The sequence below is a fragment of the Polyodon spathula genome, chromosome 25, assembly GCF_017654505.1.
Source record: "Polyodon spathula isolate WHYD16114869_AA chromosome 25, ASM1765450v1, whole genome shotgun sequence".
Lineage (NCBI taxonomy): Eukaryota > Metazoa > Chordata > Actinopteri > Acipenseriformes > Polyodontidae > Polyodon > Polyodon spathula.
The window spans coordinates 10,541,632-10,566,344 of record NC_054558.1 but is presented as its reverse complement, the minus strand read 5'-3'; the positions used below and the strand labels follow the sequence as shown (position 1 = coordinate 10,566,344).

Sequence of the window (24,713 nt, the reverse complement as noted above, 5' to 3'; positions counted from 1 at the left end):
TCTAATATAGAGTATATATTCTTTATGTTAACAGAAAACCACATGTTAGCTCTTTTGCTATACTGGTATATTATTGTAAAGCAAGAAACATCTACATTTCATATATGCATCTTTAAGATCAGAGGTGCACTTACCACTAAATTCATAATAATTCTGTTGGGTCATGTCTGTTACTGTTGTGGTAATATGGGCGTGAAATTAATCACTCAGCCTGTAGTGGGAGGGGTGAATGAATGGTGCTTGAGTAATACCTTTAGTGTTATGTGTCGTGTAATGCCCGTGTGCTGTATAATGTGCTGTAATGCATGACTATGGAAAACCTGGTTCAGGGGGGTATTAAAGCCATGGGTTCCTGTGCTCATGCTGGTGTCTGCAGGACTGAATGTTTGCACATGTTCAGCTGAACCAGCAATCAGTCAGAACACTGTATTTACATTCTCAGGAGAGGTCAGCTCTGTAGGACACTGCGGTCAGCCTGCAGCAGAAGCAATAACAGCAACAGCAGCAGCAGCAGTGACCACACGACACAGGTGCTGAATGGGATACATAGAGTGTTCTTTAAAAAAGCATAGGTAAGCATTGCAAAAAAAAACATGCCAGACCATGGTAGGCTATATAACCATGGGAAAACTGCAACATTACAGTGCAGATCTACTGTGACAAGCTTTTAGAAGCAAAGGGTATATACAAATACGCATGTACAGCTCATCTGCTTTTATGTAGGGGCTTGTAAATAGTTTTAAGAAGTTTGTCATGTTTCCTTAGAATTGTATTTCAGGAGTAAATGACTTTGACACTCTGATTCAATGTTTTGATCTTTCCATTTTACTGCTCAGTCTGCGCCTGTGTTTGGAGAAGAGCTACTTTTCAAAATTAGAACAGACTCATCTGGGTGGTCTTTTAGTGTGGAAACGTTTGGGGTCTCTGAGTTCAAAGCACAGCACAGCGATCAATATTACAATGCTGTACTAAACTAAGTGCTGTGTACTGAGAACCAGTAAAACAACGCTGAACTAAACTACAGTGCTGTGTACTGGGAACCAGTAAAACAATGCTGAACTAAACTACAGTGCTGTGTACTGGGAACCAGTAAAACAATGCTGAACTCAACTACAGTGCTGTGTACTTGGAACCAGTAAAACAATGCTGAACTAAATTACAGTGCTGAAGTTCAATTAGACACTATTCAATTAAACTAACTGATTTATTTTTAACTAGGGTGATAACCCCATTGACATCTACATTCATCTTCATAGGGGTGGCCTGGAAGGCAGCGGTAGCAGCAACAGGACACAATCAAACTCTGATACAAAGAAGTAGCTCTTCACAGAGAGATACTTCACAAAGGGCATTTATACATAAGGCACTGCTTTTTTTCATTACAGCACACAAATAGAACGAGGAAACAATTACTAAATAAAGACCTAAAACCTACAATAAATTGACGTAAAGAAGAAATAGCTTGAGTCCCTCATTAAGCCTGTTACAGTGCATGAATGAAGTGAACCCTCGCAGCCTAAACTACACTAAGCCTGGCTTTAAATAGGGGTTCAGGTTCACCGATCACACGTTGCCACCATCTAATGGAAACAAGTTCTTGGAGTCTGTGTTGCTCAGTAAACAGCTGAGCCGCAAGATTTCATAGTATAACTTGGAAGAAGCCATCTTCCAGAGTAACATGAAATCACCCCTTGACTGCTGCTGTAGAAAAAAAAGAGAATGAATCTTTCTTTCTTTCTTTCTTTCTTTCTTTCTTTCTTTCTTTCTTTCTTTCTTGATAGGGCTGCTTCACTGTACATGCTATGCTGCTCAACTGCTGCAGATGGTGGAATACTGCTCTGGTAGACAGGGTCTGTGTGTTGTTGAGATACAACTAGAACTGGAATGCTGCTCTGGTAGACAGGGTCTATGTGTTGTTGAGATACAGCTAGAACTGGAATGTTGCTCTGATAGGCAGGGTCTATGTGTTGTTGAGATACAGCTAGAACTGGAATGCTGCTCTGGTAGACAGGGTCTCTGTGTTGTTGAAATACAGCTAGAACTGGAATGCTGCTCTGATAGGCAGGGTCTCTGTGTTGTTGAAATACAGAGCTAGAACTGGAATGCTGCTCTGATAGGCAGGGTCTCTGTGTTGTTGAGATACAGAGATAGAACTGTAATGCTGCTTATCAACAGTGTCTGGGGATGCCTGTCATGAAAGGCACTATAAAAACAGAACACAAACAGCTGTCCATTCAGATCCCAGAGATCCTCCTTTAAAACAGGACAAGTTGTGGAAGAACAAACTGCCTTCTAAAACAGTTTTTTAAGAGGTGCTCTGTGCTCAGAACCTATAACAGCTGGAATATGTTTAGGTTTCTATGAACCGCTGCCTTGTGGTGACCATCTCTGATTTAAGAAGAGAAACTTGTGCTGGTGGGACAGGTTTTCCACTGCTGCAGCATGTCTCTTCCTATAGTGGTTTTCTTGGAAAAAGCTGAGATATTCTCTCTTAAACCAAACAACCAAACCACAAGCACAATTCCAGTGCCTGTAGACCAACGGCTATTAGGCGAAGGCAGGAGGATGGTTACTTTGCTAACAAATTCCAGAGTTCAATAAACATTTTGTTATAGGAGGTGATGCATGGCCAGTGTGTGTGTGTGTGTGTGTGTGTGTGTGTGTGTGTGTGTGTGTGTGTGTGTGTGTGTGTGTGTGTGTGTGTGTGTGTGTGTGTGTGTGTGTGAGTGTGTGTGTGAGTGTGACAGCACTGCAGAATTCTAGGGCTTCTCTTTGCGGTTCTGTTTGTTCATTACCTTGGGTATGCCTGTTTATAAACACAGCCCCTCTTTAACCAGAACTCCAGGGTTTGCATCAGCAAGCTGATTCCTAGAGGTCTGTCAAAGAGGGGGGACTAGCTTCTGAGAATGGGCATACATCAAATTGGCCTCCTAATAACGACTTCTAAGTCATACATTATTGTTTTGAAATTGCCTGGTAATTAAAGTAGCAGGCTTTCTTTCTAATTGCAGTGCTCTTGGAATATAAATCATTCCAAAAAATATAATAACCAGTTTAGAGTGTGGGGGATAATTACAGCCCACAATATTACTCGCACTTTATTAAGGCAGACAAGATAAACCCTGTATTAATCGTGGAAGTGGCTCCTGCAGACTGCTTAAGTCATGATGTGCAGAATTCCCCTTTTTTAAAATGTATTTTGTAATTCCTTTAACAAATGTATTTACTCACTGAAGTGCAGCTAAGATGCTCCCATTAATCTCAGCTCATGTTAGATCATGCTGTGCAATAGTTAGCCAGTCTGGCAAATGTAATTGACAATGTGTTTAATGTGAGGGACCACACAGAAAAATCAACAACCAAACTGGGAACTCAAGCCCAGGATCTCCTGGTATAGCCACACCTCCTGAGAACACTTTATGCAGCTCTGTCTCCTTCTAAAGTAATATAAGTTCAGTTGAGATTTCTAAGGGGCTCTTTCCATAGGTCCCATATGGAAGTATACTATTTTATCATGCATAGTTTTCCTTGCTTACACTATGCATTTGTCTGCAGTTTTCCATTGTTTTTAGTAAATACTTAAATCTAAAAATGAAAACTACAGTGGACACCACTCGTTGTCTTCAATAAGAACCCCTTGGTAGGCTGGGATGATCAGGAATATTAAAGATTCTTGGAGTTCCCATTAATGCTCCTGGAAGAGACACGGTCCCAACTGGCACCTCTGGAGTCAAGAGTCAAACCTTGAAATGAGTCTGCTTAAGAGAGACTCCTCCAGCCTTTGATATGGAACTGCCTAAGAGAGAGAGAGAGACTCTGCCAGCCCTTGGTACAGGTCTGTCTCAGAGAGAGAGACTCCACCATCTCTTGATACAGGTCTTCTTAAGAGAGAGAGACTCCTCTAGCCCTTGATACAGATCTGCCTAAGAGAGAGAGAGACTCATCCAGCCCTTGATACAGGTCTGCTTAAGAGAGAAAGACTGCTCCAGCCCTTGATAAGGGTCTGCTTAAGAGAGAGAGACTCCGCCAGCCCTTGGTACAGGTCTGTCTAAGAGAGAGAGAGACTCCTCCAGCTCTTCATATGGGTCTGCTTAAGAGAGACTCCTCCAGCCAAGCTGGATAGGGGCTACCTCATAGAGAAGACTTAATGGAAAAAAGGGGGCCTTTGGTGAAAGCTGAAGATAAAAAACAACATCAAGCACATTGGCGTGCTTTATGGTGGGAGTTTTGAACATAAGAACATAAGAACATAAGAAAGTTTACAAACGAGAGGAGGCCATTCGGCCCATCTTGCTCGTTTGGTTGTTAGTAGCTTATTGATCCCAGAATCTCATCAAGCAGCTTTTGCTTGGGTTATGTAGCCAAACGACTCAAACACAGGCCAGCATCTAAAATGAATAATGCTAAACTATGATTCATCAGCCTCTGTGTGTGTGTGTCTGCTTATAGCCTTTGTGTGTGTGTGTGTGTGTGTGTTTGTCTGCTTATAGCCTCTGTGTGTGTCTGTTTATAGCATTTGTGTGTGTGTGTGTCTGCTTATAGCCTCTGTGTGTGTGTCTTGTTTAGCCTTTAGGAAACTGGTCTTGTTTGCATTTAGTTTAGTTTAGTTTAGTTTCAGGAAACTTTCAGGGCACATGCTTCATTCTCAATGAATACGTTTATCCAACTAAACCAAAACTATGTGATCTGTGCCTTCAGTTTCAGGGAAAGATCTTGTAATCTGTGTAGATTATTAGTCATGAATGCCACATTATAATTCCATGTTCCACATAATACACTGTGGGACCTCATGTCTGTGTCATTAAAATGCTGATATAGGAGAAAGTCCCTAAAACACACTGCTTTTGTGAGAAAATAAAAAAAAAACAGCTGGTTTGAAAAATGTAATCTAGATCAAGTACTGAATTGTTATATTATTATCCCTATTTCCATAATTATTAAACTGAAAAAAATTAACCAGTGCAGTTGGTTTAGTGTTTCCCAATTGCTCAGAAGTAATTGAAATGTACTAATTCACCTGCAAATGAATGTATTGTTTTGTAAAACAGAGACCTAAAGCACTCCGATTCAATGGTGTTCCTACTGGGTAATCTGCAAGCCTTTGTTTCCTCGAATCATTGTCTATAGAACTTTATATTCTCATCTTCCCACAACAATAGTAGTAGCTTCTGCAGCTGATCCAGGCTGATCCAGGCTTAGAAAACAGGATGGTTTTCTAAAATTGGACCTCATCCTGAAACCAGAATGCATCTCTGGAGTGACCAGCAACAAGAGCTCCCCATTGAAATGAATGGAGACGAATAAAAAGGCAATAGTCTTAACATGCCTCCGAGGACTCCATTCTGCGGCTCTTCACTGGGAGAATATTAAGTTGAGTAATGCACTGTGTTTCAAGACTATAGCTGTCTTCCATGGCTTGTAATTAACACACAAAGTAGGCTCGGAATGCAACAACAATGGAGCCCACAAGAGGTTATTATACAGGGTATTGTAATGCTTGAGCCTGTGAACTCCATTGCTTCAACTAAAGGCAGCTTCAGATCCACAAAAACAAGCCATTGTTAACCAATCCTGCACATTCCACAGCTTTTAAATGCAGCAGGGGAGGGGGGAGGGGTCATGAATTTAATATTATATATATATATATATATATCACCTCTTCCTTAAAGAGTAAGTAGCGGGCTCTGATAAATATAGTGTTACACATCCCCACGTGCTGCTACAACTGTTTAAATAACAGTCCTGTCATTTTTCATTTCATTGTTAGCATCTTGACAGCTTTTTACACCTGTAACTTTAAAATCTGTTTCAAAGCTCTTTTCAAAATGTCCACATTAATGCACTGATAGTGTAAGGATTATTGCCCACATTGTCAAATAGGTACAGCAACACAGCAATAACGATCAATGATGTGGTACAGAACAGCAAAGCTGGAGCAATTGTTATGTTTTCTTTTTCTCTCTCTTCCTGCAGTGATTTAGAGGACAGATCTCAAACCCCAGTGCAGAGTGCTGTTTTGAAAATAGATTGGAAACCGACTTTAAAGTTAAAAGTCTAAAAAGTTATCAGGATGTTAGCAATGAAATGAAAAATGACAGGTGCGTTATTTAAAGAGCTGTAGCAGCGTGTGGGGACGTGCAACACTATATCTATCAGAGCCCTGCTATTTCCTCTTTAATACCTTTATCTTTTTATATTCTAAGGTGCAGGCCTGCCAAACAAAGTGCAGCACACAAAAAGGGTATTGTACATGTGGAACTGCTGAAAAACAATTGCCAAACTGACTTGAAATGTAGCTGCTTTCCTGGTTTGAGCATGAGCAATCATTAATTACAGCTAGTGTAGTGCACCTGTGCAAGATATTGGCAGTTTCATGATGCTTGTTTGTGCTTTTACATACCTTGTACTATCCCAAAAATGCCACAGCAATTTCTGCTGACTCCTTCAATGTGGGGTTTCCAGTAAAGGTAAACCCCGAAGACAAATAAACCCCCAACGAAGGCGGGTGATATTTCAAATGACTGCTTTTTTTGTTGTTGTTGCTTTTAACAGGTTTAACCATTAAATCAATGCTGACACAAAGAATAAACACCCAATAACACCTTTGACCCCTGAACCTAATGCTGCTTCAGCATCAGGTCTTACTGGGAGGCTAAAACCATTATTGGCCTTTTCTAAAAGAAAGTTAATAATCCTGACAACAAGGGGTCGTCACAGCCTCACTAGGTACCTTGATGAGGTGACTCTGGAGGAAAAGATTTTTAAATGGACTTGAAAGGTGCCCTGGCTTGACCTCTTCAATAGCCTGGGCTACTTCCCACATGGTCTCTTCCTTTGAGGAGGCCGAGCAGTATTTTCTCATGATCCCTGTAGTTAAGAAACTTTGGTAACCTCTGGTGACCCTAACGAGCTGAAGGAATCCAAAGCATGTTACCTGAATAGCCTTGCTTCTGAGAGTCTCTGGATGAGAGGAGCTGGCTGACCAAAGCCAGCTAAAAATAGACAATGGGTCCTTTTCTTTAATTATTTCCTTGGCGGAAGATTTTTTTTGTATAACCTTTTTTAGAAACTGAGAGGTCACATCCCCGCTATGAAAATAAAAGGGGAAGCTATGCAAACTTTCATTATTTCTACTGGGTGCCAGTGTCCAATATCAACAATGCTCCACAGTTCACAGACAAGCAGGATTAAACGATATATAATATATAATTATATACAATAATAAAAAAATGTGAACAGGATTTTAATCAAATACAGTTTTAGAATAAGGGTTTAACAATATGGAATACCATTTAAACAATTATAGAGAATACATATTTTCTCAATCCTTCTTAATAATAATTTCCTTGACTTATAATTAACTATAGATCTTAAATATTATATAATGAATATGCATTATCTGATGTCTGATTGATTAACTAAAGTTTGGTATTCATTAAACTGTGCTTGGTTGGGGGTTGGAGCTCTTTCTTGTGTTTCTCTAACTTTAGAGAAGGTTTGCAAACAGTCTGAATGAAATAAAACGCAGGCTCAGTGAACAGGGCCTGTGCAGTGTAGTTCTGCTGAGCATGTGAGGCTCATTCTGGGGAACACCTGTCAGCCAGACTCCAAGCAGTAAATCACTGTGGAATATGGATCTAGTTTGGGGGAAGGGCAGTTGCATTGACCTTCCTAACTTAAAGCTTCCTTCACCAGTGAAACAGGTTTCACAAGCACAGCCCCACTGTTAACGAAAGCTTTGAGAAAGGCTTCTATTGCAAAGTGCAGCCATTATTTAGGGTAAATTAGGGTGACACTGGGTCTCAATCGCATGGTTTGCTTTTCAGTTATGCAACACTAGGTCAGTGGTCTTTGATCTTTTGTTTCTCCCAAATGTTGAGAAATGTTCACCCAGCCGAGTACCGTGAATATTAGCAACTTTACATGATTGCCATGATTGCCAGACTCTCAGTGTAATACAATAAAATCCCTTATAGAAGTTTACCGTGGTATTTTTGCACAATGTTTTTGCAGTTTTCCCACGCATTTCCCATGGTTATATGATGCATTTCCCATAGTTTATCCTGGTTTGCCATATTTATTAATATGTTTTATCATACCTTGCTTTTCTTTACAGTGCTTTCCTACCACTTTACCATATCTTTACTGTGCTTTATTGCACTTTGATATGCCTTTACTATGGTAGGCTTTTATAAGAGACACCTCACAATATCAGAATGGCCCATATTAAATCAGATTGAAACTTAAGAGTAAGTCACATTAAAAAAAAAAAAAACATTTTTAGCCCAGTTTTGAACTGCCAAAGAGTCTCTGATGGATAGATTTTTAGGGGAGTTGGGGGGGGGGGGTCTTCAATCCTGGAGAAAGCTCCTCTGCCTCTCAATGATCGAACAGCAGGAAGTCAGCAAGTTAACATTGGAAGATCATTCAGGATTGCTCAGGAGTCAGGATTTATTCTGATACCTGTGCATCCATTGTTCAAATGCATGGTACTATGGTGTATTGGATTACCCCAGAGGAATTCTATAACTGCCCTTAGTATAGAACCATTGCAGTTCCACATTGAAGGTTAGTAAGCATGGTAACAGGACTCTCAAGCTTATTCCTCCGATCTATCACCTAAAGATTCTTGGTCTGTTCAGGCATTCGATTGATTCCTTGTTGGAAAAATTGTTAGTTCATCGATTGCTGGGGAGAGGTTATGTAAACCAGATTCTGCTGCCATATAGCAAAGAACATATTAATTATTCCATTGTAAGTATGCAAAGAAAGTACAAAAGGATCAGACAACCCAATCTTCCTATTTATCAAAGCCAGGAATTAGCTACTGATGGCAACTGGCATCGTTTTTGTGCATGGAGAATACAACAGTCACACCAGAAAACAAATTATAAGCAACTTTGGTGGACTAGAGTGTTCACAAAAATTCTGAGAAATTCACCACTTCCCCCTGAACCCCTTTGATGATTCACTTAACATGTGTGAAGAGAGCAGTCAAGTCAATGCACAGCAATGGCAATCCTGAAGCAACAGCTGGAGCTGGTGGAGACACAGGCTGGGGTGCAGAGACTCCCAGTGGACCCAAGTTGGAGGGGCTGCTCCTTCAGCCCAGGCAGTAGGTATTTGAGGTCCCTTCCTGTAGTATTATATTCCTTCGACAGGCGTTGAATTTTGTGGAAACCCGTGCTTAGATTCTAAGTGCCCTTACCAAAGGATATTCAATGGCAATTCAGTGATACTACAATGTCAATGGCTGTGTACTAAGGGCAGGTAACGCCTTCAAGGGCACAATACAGCATTGCTTTGGTACTATCAAGGTTTCTTCTAGATAGCAAATGTTTCTTTTACTGATATTCAGTTCTCAACAATAAATACATACATACATATATACATACATTCATATATACATACATACATACATACATACATACATGTGTACTTATGAATATTTTTTCCTCTTGATATCTTGCCTCTGAGCCCTTGACCAGCCTGGCTCAAATGTCTGGCCAAAGAATAACCAAAGAATTGCAAAGGCTCCACCGCGCTCCAGACTTCAACTTTCACCTGAAGGAAAACCAACAACTCATTTTGGAGTTAACCATTTCTCCGACCTTATCAGTTGTAGCAGCTTCATTTGCAGAAGTAGTAATGGTTGACTTATTCATTGCAGTTATCAATAGTCCCCAACACCTTTTACTGTACTTCAAGTAAATTAGTTAATCTGAGCAAACTGCTTTGCTGTACTTCTGATGAATTTCTCAGAAGAGGCAATATGGACCAGTTCCTGGTAGAGAACACCTCAATGACACCTTTCCAAATGTTAAATTTAATACAACAGCACTGCCATGTGTCACTGCTTCATTTCCTATGGGACATTGTATCAAGGAACCAAGAACATTGGTGACAGACGAACGGGTGCTCAGAAGGGCTGATAAAAACAGATTTATCAACACTGTTTAAAACCTTTAACTTATGCACCCTTGTTATTCAAGGAAACTACTGCAGTAATGTTACCTAACTGATGTGATCTTCTGAATGTTACTTTCCTAGTTTTCACTAGGTTTGTAACATTTTATTCTTCTTTCACAAGATCGTGCACACTGGTGGACAACTATTTGATTATACCCTTCCAAAATTATTAAAATGGTAAGCCACAGTCATGTGTTTCAAAACCAAGAAGATAGTGATTGGATACTGTTTACCAGCCAATTGGCAATACCCTTAACTACAATGCAGAATGTTTCCAAGCATTGTCTAATTACCATTATATTAAATTGTAAATGCATACAGTCTGGCAATTGTATTCAAATACAGTTGTATTCAAAAGTATTTGCCCCCTGCCTGATTTTCTGCATTTTTGCACATTTTTCACATTGAATTTGATCAGATCTTTTTGTGGCTTCTAGTAGTATATAGAGGGAATCTGACAGAAAAAAAATTACACCACAGTTTGGTGTTTCTTTCATTTGTTTGGTGTGCAAGGTAATCAAACATGCAATCTTCAGGTGTGAAAAAGTTATTGCCCCCCTAGTTAACTCAACCCAATTAAAGGGATAGTTAGGGTCAGCTGTTTGAATACTTTGGTTAACAATCAGGCCTGATTTGGGCCAGCCCTGCCCAATATAAATCTGACTAACTTTGGCCTTACCATCAGAGTGAAGTTGTCAGCATATAGGTTCTAGAGGCACATCATGCCACGATCAAAAGAAATTCCTGAAGACCTCCGTAACAAAAGTTGTTGATGCCAAGCAGTCTGGAATCGGTTACAAAACCATTTCTAAGGCTCTGGGGCTCCACCATATTATTCAAATGGAGAAAGTTTGGGACAGTAGTGAATCTTCCCAGGAGTGGCCGACCTCCAAAATCTTACCAAGAGCAATGCGTAAAATCATCCAGGAAGTCAGAAAGAACCCCAGAACAACATCCAGGGATCTGCAGGCCTCTCTCACTACGGCTAAGGTCAGTGTTCGTGACTCCACCATCAGAAAGACACTGGGCAAAAATGGGTTTCATGGCAGAGTAGCAAGAAGAACATGAATGCTCATCTCAAGTTTGCCAAAGAGCACCTGGATGATCCTCAAGAGTTCTGGAACAATGTTCTATGGACAGACGAGTCAAAATTTGAACTTTTTGGCCCACATGGGCCCCATTATGTCTGGCGAAAACCAACACTTCATTCCACAGTAAGAACCTCATACCAGCAGTCAAGCAAGGTGGTGGTAGTATCATGATTTGGGGATGCTTTGCTTCATCAGGACCTGGACAACTTGTCATCATTGGAGGAACCATGAATTCTGCTCTGTATCAGAGAATTCTACAGGAAAATGTCAGGCCAACAGTCCGCAAGCTGAAGCTGAAGCACAGCTGGGTCACGCAGCAAAGACAATGATCCGAAACACACAAGCAAGTCTACATCAGAATGGTTCAAGAACAAGAAATTTAAAGTTTTGGAATGGCCTAGTCAAAGTCCAGACCTAAACCCCATTGAGATGTTGTGGCAGGACCTGAAACGAGCAGTTTAAGCTTGAAAACCCACAAATGTCATTGAGTTGAAGCATCTGCATGAAGGAGTGGGCCAAAATTCCTCCACGGCGCTGTAAGAGACTGATCAACAACTACAGGAAGCGTTTGGTTGCAGTTATTGCTGCTAAAGGTGGCGTAACCAGTTATTGAGTCTAAGGGGGCGATTACTTTTTCACATGGGGGCATTGGGTTTTGCATAACTTTCTTTAATAAATAAATTAAATAAGTATCAAAATGTTGTGTTATTTGTTCACTCAGGGTCTATTTTATCTAATATTAGAATTTGGTTAAAGATCTGATAACATTCAGTGTCAAAAATATGCAAAAATGCAGAAAATCAGACAAGGGACAAATACTTTTTCACGGTAATGTGTGTGTGTGTGTGTGTATATATATATATATATATATATATATATATATATATATATATATATATATATATATATATTCCAAGGGATATAGTGGTCACGTTTTTGCAAGAAGGGGGTGTCTCCACCTCTCAGCCAATTACAGTAAAGTAACAGCGGTGTGAGGGCATGGGGTGGAATTAATTCAGAGAGCTGAGCTTTGATTGGGAAAGTGAGATGAGTAAAGATGAGTGAGTCTAGCTCTAGCAGATCCAAACTCGCCTGGACTGGGATAGGCCTGAAAGCTTGACAAAAGCTAGGTGTTTTTCTTTTATTAATGCACTGAGAGAATGAAGAAACCCTCATTCCCACGCTGTAAGCCCTAGTGATGCATTCGATGGGTGTAAGATATCATCAAGGTATGCAAATACCACAGCTATGGCCAAAGGTTTTGCATCATTCTATAGAATTAACTAATTTTGCTTCATAAAGTCGAACAAAATCTGCTGAATAATCTTACGTTAACATAGTGAATTAATTTAAATACCTGTTTGTAGTTTTCCATATACTTAATGAAAAACTGACAAAAATTAAAAAATGTGACATTTCAAAATCTGGCATGAAACACCATACTACTATTTTGGCTTCTGGTGGACTTTTGCAATATCATTAGCAGTTTCTTTGATTACATGATGTAAAATAAAAGATCTAAATTATGTTTAATATATATATATATATATATATATATATATATATATATATATATATATATATATATATATATATATATATATATATATAGTTTTTTTTTTTTTTTTTTATTATTTTGCAATCTTAAAATTTTAGGTGAAACAAAGCGTTTGCCATAGCTATATATATATATATAGATAGATAGATAGATAGATATATGCTAGTCCTTCTCATGCACTACTGAGGAGTTTTAGAGATCACAATATATAGTATAAATTGGGCAGGTCTTGGAGGGATTCACATTGGGTATGGACAAGCCATTCAAGGGTCATTGGAACCCTCTAGCACATGTTGTTTTGTAAAGGCTAGTATTTTCTCATAAGACGAGCAAGGAAAAGGGAGAGAAGGTTCTTTGTCAAAGACTGATTCATATCGTTTCTTCTAATAGTCCTTTGCTGAGTCCTTTCTCTAATTCATCTTCTGAGGGATTTGTAGCCTCTTGTCAGTCAAATGCCATTTTAAAACATGATTTTCGGTACTACACTTGGTTAAAGAAATCTCTGTTTGTATGCCATGCTTTGAATTAGTGTTACACTTCATTGAAGGGTCCTTACACAGTACCTTTCTTGTACAATTAACTGTCAACATGGCCTGACTGTTAAACAGGTAATAGTGGTGAATGCAAGCTATTTGACTTGGGTGACATTTCCATATTGTGTCTGCCCCCCCACCCCCCTCACCCAAAAAAAACGATTTAATAGATAAACCTAATTATCAATAGTCCCCAACACCTTTTACTGTACTTCAAGTAAATTAGTTAATCTGAGCAAACTGCTTTGCTGTACTTCTGATGAATTTCTCAGAAGAGGCAATATGGACCAGTTCCTGGTAGAGAATACCTCAATGACACCTTTCCAAATGTTAAATTTAATACAACAGCACTGCCATGTGTCACTGCTTCATTTCCTATGGGACATTGTATCAAGGAACCAAGAACATTGGTGACAGACGAACGGGTGCTCAGAAGGGCTGATAAAAACAGATTTATCAACACTGTTTAAAACCTTTAACTTATGCACCCTTGTTATTCAAGGAAACTACTGCAGTAATGTTACCTACCACCCCCCTCACCCAAAAAAAAATAACTTGGTGCTCCCCATAACGCACACTCTGTCGCTGGGTCTGCCCTGCAGGGTTTATTTGGAGGGAACTTGAGTCTCTGCAGCTGATGAGAATTTGAAGATTGGGAAGTCATCAAAGTCTGCTTTTTTATATAAGGATATTGTGATTCAACAAACCTTTAGAAAAGTCTTAATGCCATTATGCATGACTACACCGTTTATGGATTGTTAACAGCTATGACTAACTATAGCCAGCACCTGCAACCCTGCCCTTTAGATATAGTGAAGTTATAATGAAAAAGTGAGTCATCTTGTATCTATGACTCTTCAGTCAACCTAGGCAAGGCCCAGGAAGCCCTCCAAAATCAATCTTTGGGCACACAGCATCTAAAAACAAAATTCTGTATGTGCCACAGAACAAGAGGGCCATTTAGAAACCATTAGATCTTTGGGACACTTGAGCCTAGCATACCAGATGAGAACACTGTAATCTGGAGAAGCCTAATAGAAATTCCACACTGTGTCTCTCTTAAATGGCATCAACTTAGAATAGAGCTGTAGGCCAAGTCAGTAAACTGAAAGGCAACAACAATGCACGATTTAATAGATAAACCTACTGCCTAACAGTCAAGGGCTGCTATGTGCATGTGCTGCTCACTCCCTGAAATAAATGTTAAAAGGGTATTTGCCTGTGGTATCCATGCAAACAAAAAAAAAAACTGTTGTGAAAAAAATCCATAGCTCTTACAGATTGTCTACTTCCTTTTATTATATATGCTTCAAATGTCTAGTTTTGAATTTGTAAATTGTATTTTTTTTTATCTTAAAACATGATATTCGGTATAACTCTAGGTTAAAGAAATCTCTGTTTGCATGCCATGCTTTGAATTAGTGTTGCACTTCCTTGAAGGGTCCTTACACAGTATAGTTCTTGTACAATTTACTGCCTGACTTTGAAATCACCAGATAATTAACATAAACAGTGATGGAGCACGTTGCACTCAGTGGTGTATTGTTGTACCTTTATAGCAAAGTCAGAGGCCAGCTATTCTGGGCATTAGGGGGGGCATCCCAAAAAGACACCTGTTTCAGGGTCTAGGAATGACTTTGACATCATGGGTCATTCTGATGATGTAAAGGGTTAGCAAGGAGATTAGCTACAGAAAGTCACATGTGCTCAGCAGAGGCAAGTGTTTGCACTGCTGGGGTCCTGTGACCATGCTCCTAATATTACATGTGAGCATGATCGAATGGTAGATAGGGTGTCTTCTTATCAACAGCATGTTACACATGTCACAGGGTGCTTCTATTCATGGACACCAGGAACGGGGACAGCACCTCGAAGGTAGTGATCCTCCTCTTAACATTTGCGTTGACTGCACATCTCTTTTTGATTACCCCATAGACTTTAACTAAGGACTGACTTTTCATGTAGCTCTGTGGGCTGCCCCCTGGCACTGCACATGGCACGACCGCTAAACAGCAGTATGCCTGTGGTTTTGAGCATAGACATTTTTTTGTGCAATAGAAAAAATTAAAACTTAATAAAGGCAATGTAAGAACGCTTTCAGATGTGAGGAAAGCCTGCGTTTATTTATACCAGAAAAAAAAAAACAGGCTGTGTTTCTAAAAGCCTGTTGTCTTGCTAAGTGGTCCCTGAAGTTGGAAAACCCTGGGACCATGGAAGCACACGCAGCGCCACACATTCCCAAAAAATTTCCTAAAGAAGCTCTCCCAGCTTTCCTCTGTGAACAGGACCCCCAGTCTCGCCTCCCTCGCTCTAAAAATATTCAGCAGCTGCGGCCAGGGATCAGCTGTTGTGCAGCTCTGCCAGGATCTGCAGGAGAAACACATTCCCATGTTTGTCCTCACAGCCCTTGCAGGCAGCGTTCTGATAGAGCTGTCCGCTCTATAATAGGAGCCCCTACTGCAGCACTGCTATGAGGCACCGCCCTCATCCTGGAAGCTGTGCTTAATAGCTCATGGGAAGCTTCCCCTGAAACGCTTTCGAACTTTCACTATCAGTAAGCATTAACAAAAACAGCACACATATTACTCAACAAAATAATACAAAACAGGGTACTGTAAAAGTAAAAAGAAAGAAAACAACCCATTCTTTGTTCAATCCTACTCTCTTGTACACAGCCTAAACTGCCTAAACTGGTGTTAAATGTGACCCTTGTAGTAAAAGGCTCTTTGTTTTAACATGCAACACCCCCCACCCCCCAGGCTATTGTTTTAATCTGGGCAGTTCTCTCATGAGATCTGCCTTGGTAGGTGGGCTGAGGCACACAGCAGGGTGTTTCACTTTGTTGTTTTTTCTGATAAGCCAGTGCTGGAGTCTTAATTGTAATAATTAAAAACTGTTAGCGTAACTATGATTAGGTCCTACTTTTTTCAAATAGAAAAAAAAATGGTCATGTGATATTTCTGATGCATGAAATTTCAGTTGCATTCCTACTACTTAAACCACTTGCTTGTAAGATATGGTATGGCTGGCTGTTTGCATTGCAGGGTGCTGCTGAGCCATGCTGCAGTCACTCGTGTGCGCTCCTATAGACACGCTATGACTGCGAGACATTAACCGTGCCTCCCTCTTCACCTTGAAGTCAGGTGTCTTTTGAACCACATTACACTCTAATTCTTAGATTGGTCTTCGAATTCCATGGGGTTTTTTTTGTTTTTGTTTCATTTGTGTTTTTTTTTTTTTTTTTTATTGGCTGACAATGATGCAATGCAGAGCACATTGAGCTATCTCTGCCTGTCAACGGTTTAGGAAGATGCAACTCTGCGCTTTCCATAACTGCCCTTCCAGCTGAACTCAGCGCTGACCCAACAGATCCTCCTTCTGCTGAGCTGCAATCTTCACTATGTCTCTGCGTTGGCTAATCTGAGCCACAGCCTGCTGAAAGAGTTGAATCAGCATCCAGCTTGGGGCAGAGGCAGGCATACAAAGCAGACTGAGACCACCGGAGTGCAATCCACATACAATGTCTATCAGACCATTTTTATAAAGCTACACCACACATACTTTCATATGTGCAGATGAAGATTTTATTATTAAAATGTACCTTGGTGATGCATGTATTAGCTTAGTACTTAGTAAGTGGTCCTGTACGCACTGGAGGCTTTGTGAGCAAATGAGAACCAGGCTGGACAGGGGTAGGGAGGGCATGTTCATCAGTGTGTGCAAATTGAGGAAAAGACTATAAACAACTCCACAGCTGCATGGTTCCACCACAAGAATCTGCATCCTGCCACAAAGTGTCAGCCAAGTGAATCTGACACAGATGTGCCTGAGTAACTGTAGTAAAACGGCCAGTACCCCTCAGTAGGCTGAACCTGGTGAATGAATCACCAGTCATGCAATGCTAAGGAGTTTTGTAGGTTCACTGACTTCTCCAAAACTGCTAAGACAGTTAAGATACCTTCACAAAATATATATAATATATATATATATATATATATATATATATATATATATATATATATATATATATATATATTATATATTATATGAAAATCAGGCTTTGTCTTTATAAAACGAAAATATCATTTCACTCCGCTAAAGTGTGGAATCAATATAGGACAAAAAGAAGTGAAAAGAGCACTGGGATGTTTTCTGGGAAAGCACTTGCTCAGCTGGTTTACCACCAGGGTCACACTGCAGATTTCTTATTGTTTTACTGTGCATCTACCATAGTTTACCCTATTTTTTCAAAATGTTTTACCATACCTTTCTGTGCTTTGCTTACCTATGTTTTACTATGCTTTCACTAGGCTTATTACAAGTTTTTAAACTTTTAGTACGGGAAATGTTTCTATGAACTCTTAATAAATTCAGCTTCCTGTAGTTTTCAAGTAAGGTCAGGGCTCTACAACAGGCTAATCTTCAGTGTCCGACTTCCTTAAGTAGAAGCAGAACCAATGTTCCAGTTTGGATACAGTTTTACACAATTACTTAGCTGGGTGCAAACTTGATTCCTACTGATTTATCAAGGACATCTGCAGCACAAGCCATTTGATAATTGCGTCTAAAATAAATGGTGTCAGGCAGCACCAGAATAGTTTTAGCTACCCGACTTGTGTAAGACCAGCAGTTTCCTGTAACATGTCCAGCCAAAATAATCATGGCGACTATATTAATCTTGCTGTATTATTTATTTATGTGTTTGTTTTCCAGGGTTAGATTCTGTGCCTCTACAGCAGATAATAGTTGTGGCTCTTCGGTTTCGACCTTGAAGATGTTTCGCTTTAGTTTTTATGTTTATGGGTGGCGTTTCTCCGAACGTGGACGCGTTTCATTCAAACCTCTTTTCCTGCCACGACACAATCAATCGTGCGCTTTATGCTTTTGTGCCGCAGACACGCACACATTAGCCTGCTTGCTCGCTGTAAACTCCCTCCCCCAGCCACAACTCAACAGGGAGGAAATTCCAAAACACTGATGTGATGTGAAAGTTTTGATCTTTTTCACCAGCGACCTCTATCTTCACATTACAAAAAAAAAAAAAAAAAAAAAGAAATAGAAGGGCGGGGAAATGCGGCTTCCCTTTTATCTTGAGGTTCCCACATCCCAAGAGTAAAGGAGAAGGGGCCACCCAATTACAAACAATTCCAGGAATGTGCTGTGGACGTTTGTATTCAGGAGCCGCTCAACTCCACAGCCAGATTAGAATCGTCTTGTGAGATTCCAACCCAATTGTTCAAACGGTCTTCTAGCATCTTCTGTCTACAGATATATTACTCGCATTTGAAAATAATAATACAAACTTTAATAATAATAATAATAATAATAATAATAATAATAATAATAATAATAATAATAATAATAATAATGGTTAAATATATTTGTAGTTGAATCACAATTACCAAAACCCGCAGAGGCGATGTCATTGTTAATGTAGTCGTGGTAAGAAAACAGCAATGCTGTTCATGTGTAATAATGTTGCGTATATGTTTCTAGAAATTCAAGTGTTGGGTGGTAATTGCGTTGTCACCAGGTTCCTGAACATTCCAGGGGCTCTCTCTCTCTATCTGTTATCTGCAGGTATGAAACAGTAATTATGGTTATATTAGCCAACAGTATAAATGAAATGTGCATTAGACTGTCTGGGGGTGTATATATACATTCTTCATATTTTTCTAATATAGTATATACTATTATATATATATATATATATATATATATATATATATATATATATATATATATACATTACACATTATGATAAATAATGATAGGTGCAAGTGGCAAGTACAGCATCAGTTCAGAAGGTATGGTTAGCCCGTATGCAGGCTCTCTGTGTCGCTGCAGTACCAGATATGTGCTACTTGGTGCGTCATCGCTGACACGGCTGAATGTTGCTAGTAATGCAAAGCGAGGCAGGCGCTGCTGCTGGAACGAGTCGCATTACCTGCAGTGGGGCTCGTGGATGGGAAAACTCCACTTGTCCATGTACTAATTAATGAAAGCGGGCAGATACATTTGGAAGCGAATGCCGGTTACAAAACTGGAATTCGGGATGATAAGAGTATGTGTACTGTAATATACCCTGCCCTTCCCTAAGAACTATGCAGACAACCCGCCTAGCTACCTACAGTCGCTATGTTAATTTACTGTAACGCCTTACTAAAAGATGGAAAGTTCTACTGGTACAATTTACAGGAATCTCAGTACATAGGCTAATGACAAAAAAACACATGTCCTGAAAACAGTGTTATGGGTCAACTGACGATTGAGAAGCTTTTTTTTTTTTTTTTTTTTTTTTTTTTTTTTTTTTTTTGTCACTGTAGGGGCTCTTTATAAGCAATGCATACACAGCACTGAACACACACACACACACAGAAAACGCTTTCAGGAATACAATGGTGTGACATTTTGAATGTTTTGAACTGAATATAAGATTTTGTGGTGTCCATTTTTCCGAAATGAAGCTACATTCGGAAGGCTTTCTTCCAGTCATATATCAATAGTCCATCTATCAACTTCAATGCAAAGCATTCAGGGTATCTCCCAGACTGAAAAAAAACGTTTTAGGTCTAACTGCATGTTGTCTGGTTTTTTCTTTCTTTCTTTTGGCGCGTATTGAATTCCCGCCACGTCGAGTCTAGTCGGGTTCATTCTTTTTTTATTACTTGTGTGTTTGATTGACTTGAGTGTTTAAACAATAACTCAACGCGATTGGCTGGTACAGAGGGCGGGCGGAGTCAGAGTATTTCTCTGGAAAAAAATCCTCTCCCTTTTACTATGTCTGTATATCAGTCTGTTAACGCTGGAAAGCAAACAGTAGTGAATGCCGGAGTTGTTGTGTCCACATCGTCGTGTGGCAATACTTCATTATTATTATTATTATTATTATTATTATTATTATTATTATTATTATTATTATTATTATTATTATTTATTTATTTTGGTTCGTAACATTTCATAAACAATAACGACAGAGCCTGAACTTGAACCGTTTATAGGACGTATTATGCCCTATATATTTAGTTTCGATAATACTATATATATATATATATATATATATATATATATATATATATATATATATATATATATATATATAGAATAAAAAACACTTTTCTGGAGAAAAGCAAAAGGCCTGCCTGAGTGAAGGGATATCTCCGGTGTTTGTTCTCGCAACGTGGATTCAATTATACAGAAGAAGGGCGATTGATCTGAAGTCCCAGTTTGTTCCGTTGGATTTTAAGGAATGCTGCTTTCAAAGTTAAATTCTTTTGCTCATATCTCTGCTGTCGATGTGCCGTCAAAAATCCAAATCCAGCAAGGTTGGTGAGCGTTTCTTTAATTACTGGTGCTATTTTACGCAAAGAGGATTATCGCTGTAATATATTGCAGTTCTGTGTGGATTTGGGGAGGCTGTGTACGGCTGAAAGTAAACGGGTTAAACGTGTTGCTAATGAATGTATTTATAATTTTGTTTTTACAGTGAAAGAGCGGGAGCCCTTCGAGAAAGTCTATCAGGTCGGCGCTGAGCTGGGAAGCGGTGGCTTTGGTACAGTTTACACCGGCGTGAGGATCGCTGACGGAGCGCCGGTACGCCGCCTTTAATTTATTTGCAGTTTTGTGCAGTAAAGATGACTGAGCGATTAACAGCGCTCTCTTTTTATAGAGGTGTAGTTTCTTGTGATCATTATATTATTTACTCCCCTGAAACATTGCGCGTGTATGCTTGTACCTTAGAGACTAAATAATACTAACCGCACTGTTGTTGTTTACGTTTTTAGGTGGCAATAAAGCATGTGGCGAAGGATCGTGTCGCTGAATGGGGAGAACTGGTAAGCACACACACATTATATATATATATATATATATATATATATATATATATATATATATATATATATATATATATATAATATATAATATATATAATACGATGGATGCGGTTTTTTTAGGTCGTTTGTCAATTTATTTTTTCATTTAATAATTTGTTTTGTTTTATTTCTTTTTTTAGCCCAATGGGTCCCGTGTCCCAATGGAAGTGCTGCTTCTGAAGAAAGTTGGGACCGGTTTTCGGGGTGTCATTAAGATGCTAGACTGGTACGAGAGACCCGACAGCTTTATCATCGTCATGGAGAGACCCGAGCACGGGAAGGATCTTTTTGATTTTATTACGGAGAAGGGAGCTCTGCCCGAGGAACTGGCTAAAAACTTCTTCAGGCAAGTCCTGGAGGCGGCCAGACATTGTCACAACAGTGGAGTAGTTCACAGGGACATTAAAGACGAAAACATCCTGATAGATCTGAGAACCGGAGACCTGAAACTCATAGACTTTGGATCAGGAGCGCTGCTCAAGGACACCGTCTACACTGACTTTGACGGTACGTGTTTTATTATTTATTGATTTGAAATCGCAGACCATTCTCTTCTAAAACACCATCGTTGGTTGATAATGTTTCATTTGCCAATATTTGGATTAGGGAATATCATTGTTCATAGTGACTGGCAGGCAGTGGTTTTGAAATTACACTGCAATGTGCTGAATTTTTAGGAATGCGGCTCAGGCGGTGCCTTGCCTTATTTGGAAAGCGCCCTTCTCCCGAGAAAGAATAGCATTTCTGAACTGGAAATACCACAACAGACAACGTGTAGAGGTTAGGAAGGGGGTAATCGCACATCGGCGTTTACGAATGCCTTTGACTCTAAATGACAAGGTTGAATTCGTCTCGTGATGTGTTTAGTTTATTTAAGCTAGGCGTCCTCTCTAAGCCGCTAGTGGTCGCTAAGCGGCCGTTTCCATGGTGTCTGATGTGTTGTATTTGAGTTTCGGTGGCACGGTGCCATTGCTTTGTTCTGGGTTTGGTTTTTGTGTAACGTGTGTTTCACAACAAAAGATGCGCTCAGAAGTACGAACTGATCGGCCTTGTATTGTAAACAAACACGTTTTATACCCCCTTTAAACTTCTATTTTTAGGTGTAGACAGTCCCGGCATATAATTGGATGGGGAGGCAGGGTAGCACAGGGGGTACAGTTCCCGTTTTTAGAAATTCAGTAATGGAAACGTCGTGAAACCCGAGCTCGCCTGTAGCACCAAGGTTTCAGTGACGGAAAGCACCCCCCATGTTCACCCGTGTGGTTTTGTATTACACACAGTGTGATCGTGTGGCACTGTTGGTTGCAATTCTTCTTTTGCTTTTAATCGTAAAATAGCTTTTCTTTAGTCTGATAACATTAAGCGACTTGGGCAATTACAACCGCTGTTTTAACGTGTCAGCTGCGCGCATTTGCCTTATTTTTTTAATTACATTTAAAGATACTTTTTATTTTCATGAATAAAGACGCGTTTGTTTTCATAGGTCTAGTCTCCCAGCTGGGTTTGTTTTGTTTTGTAAACATCAATTTCCTGTGTTTTGAATTTGATTTTTTGGCTTGCTCAAACCGTTGACAAATGTTTTGCGTTTGGCGCCACCATAAGGCGGGAACCAGTGTATTTTACAACTCAAAGTTTGTAAACAAAGTCACATGGTAAAGGCAACCTCAGGGCGTGTCGCAGCATATCAAACCCACTTCCTAAGGGCGGTACAAGTTAGTTTTTGTGTGGGGTGTGACTTTTATGGGTCTAAAAGCTACTGTGCTGCAAGTGTGTGTGTGTGTGTGTGTGTGTGTGTGTGTATGTATATATACACACACACACATATATATATATATATATATATATATATATATATATATATATATATATATAAGGAATTATTACTTTGAGTAATTTTCCATTTTAATATAATGCAAACAAACCACAGACAGATACATGTTTCTATCAAAATCAAGAAATCAAGAATATGATGGGTTTTAAATATATAAACAATTACATTGGTAATTTAAAATACAACAATATGTAGCAGCATCTTGTACATTTTCAAAAGAGCAAATTGCAGAACCATGATCTCATTCCTCCCCCCCACTTTTCTTTTTGTCTTGTCAATAGGCACTCGAGTGTACAGCCCTCCCGAATGGATCCGCTACCACAGATACCACGGCAGGTCTGCCACGGTGTGGTCTTTGGGAGTCCTCCTGTATGACATGGTGTGTGGAGACATCCCCTTCGAGCAGGACGAGGAGATTGTGAGGGGACAGGTCTTCTTCAGGAGACGAATCTCAATAGGTATGTTCTATTAGTTTCATTTTTCCTCATTCAAACTTTCCAGTTGCATTTTCACAATCCTAGGGGGATTGCTAGCCAGTTTGGGTGGGGGTGGAACAAGATAGTTTTGTACAAATAGTGCAGAATGCATGCAGCAGTAGTGGGTAGGATATCAGAATGCATGCAACACTAGCATGGGTAGGATATCGGAAGATTTACACCCCTATTTAGCTTTGAATGGCAGATGCATAACTCCCAAGCCCAAGTGCTACAATGTTTGTTTTCCTCTCCCCTTGCAGAGTGTCAAAACCTCATCAAGCTGTGCCTCTCTCACCGGCCCTCAGACAGACCCTCTTTCGAGGACATCCTCAATCATACATGGATGCAGAGCGTGACACTCCCACAGGAGACCACAGACATCAGACTGCAGAGCTTGAGCCATGAGCCCCAAGCCATCACAGCAGATCACTAGAACTGCTAAGAGAGAGAGAAACTTGCTAGAGTAAATGCAATGGGAACCACAATCCTTTTTCTGTAGGAGGCGTGGGAGCTGAACCCTTTTCCAAATAACCAAATCACCCGAGCCTGTATTGATGAGGGGAAAGGGGGAGCTGCCATCACTTCTCTTTGCAGCCCCCTTGACTTCTCAAGCTTTTGATCCTTATGCACCATACTGTTTACTGTGAGGCTGGCTGGGTCTAAAAGCTACTGTGCTGCAAGTACAGGAACTCCAAGGACCAGAGCTGTGGAATAGTTCTGCACCAACTTGAATCCACACGTCGCCATGTACTTGAGCACAGTGCAGTGTACAGACAAGCCTGACTTTCAAAAATAACTTTTGTTCATTTCTGAGTGCCTTCTACAAGAGCAGTAACAGCGGCCTGTGAAAATACTTGAAATGGTAATGCCACTTTGTTCCATACCTGGACTTGTTCTGCTTCTTCATTCCCTCCCTCCTGCCTCGCAGGTATGTCAAGCCTGCAGCTCCCATCGCACAGTGCAACCTTGTAACCTCTTCAGCAACTGAAACTAATGACTGTGACCTCACTCAGCTTTCCTCCTGTCAGTCTCTTCTAAAAACCCTTTTATGCCAAGGCATGCTGGGACAGTCATGAATGCACAAGCAATGCAACAACAAAAAACTCGACCTTTTTATAAATGTGTGTGTGTAAATATATATATATATATATATATATATATATATATATATATATATATATATATATATATATATATAATATATAATGTGTGTGTGTGTGTGTCTATTTTGGTTTTGGTTTTTTCTACTGTGGCGCTGATGTGTAATTCTTAATTTATTTGCGTTTAGTTAAGAGATTTTCCCCGAACTTGTGGGATGATTAATAAATTAACAAATTAATTTATTTATTTATGAAGATAGCTATTTTCCAGCACAGCCATT

General features: G+C 39.7%; 1 protein-coding gene across 1 annotated transcript; it reads left to right on the top strand.

Moving 5' to 3' along the window:
• Positions 1-20,260: 20,260 nt before the first annotated feature.
• Positions 20,261-24,178, top strand: LOC121300025 (serine/threonine-protein kinase pim-1-like). The gene is made up of 6 exons (XM_041228368.1): positions 20,261-20,476; positions 20,638-20,744; positions 20,936-20,986; positions 21,166-21,532; positions 23,138-23,314; positions 23,593-24,178. Exons 1-6 carry the CDS (start codon positions 20,401-20,403, stop codon positions 23,763-23,765), a joined length of 951 nt encoding a protein of 316 aa, XP_041084302.1. The 5' UTR covers positions 20,261-20,400; the 3' UTR covers positions 23,766-24,178.
• Positions 24,179-24,713: the final 535 nt, after the last annotated feature.

Bases quoted from the DNA above. Each gene is read 5' to 3' on its own strand.
- LOC121300025 (XM_041228368.1), top strand. From the start codon at position 20,401: ATGCTGCTTTCAAAGTTAAATTCTTTTGCTCATATCTCTGCTGTCGAT. The intron at 20,477-20,637 runs GTTGGTGAGCGT...TTGTTTTTACAG, and splicing joins AAAAATCCAAATCCAGCAAG to TGAAAGAGCGGGAGCCCTTC. The intron at 21,533-23,137 runs GTACGTGTTTTA...TCTTGTCAATAG, and splicing joins CGTCTACACTGACTTTGACG to GCACTCGAGTGTACAGCCCT.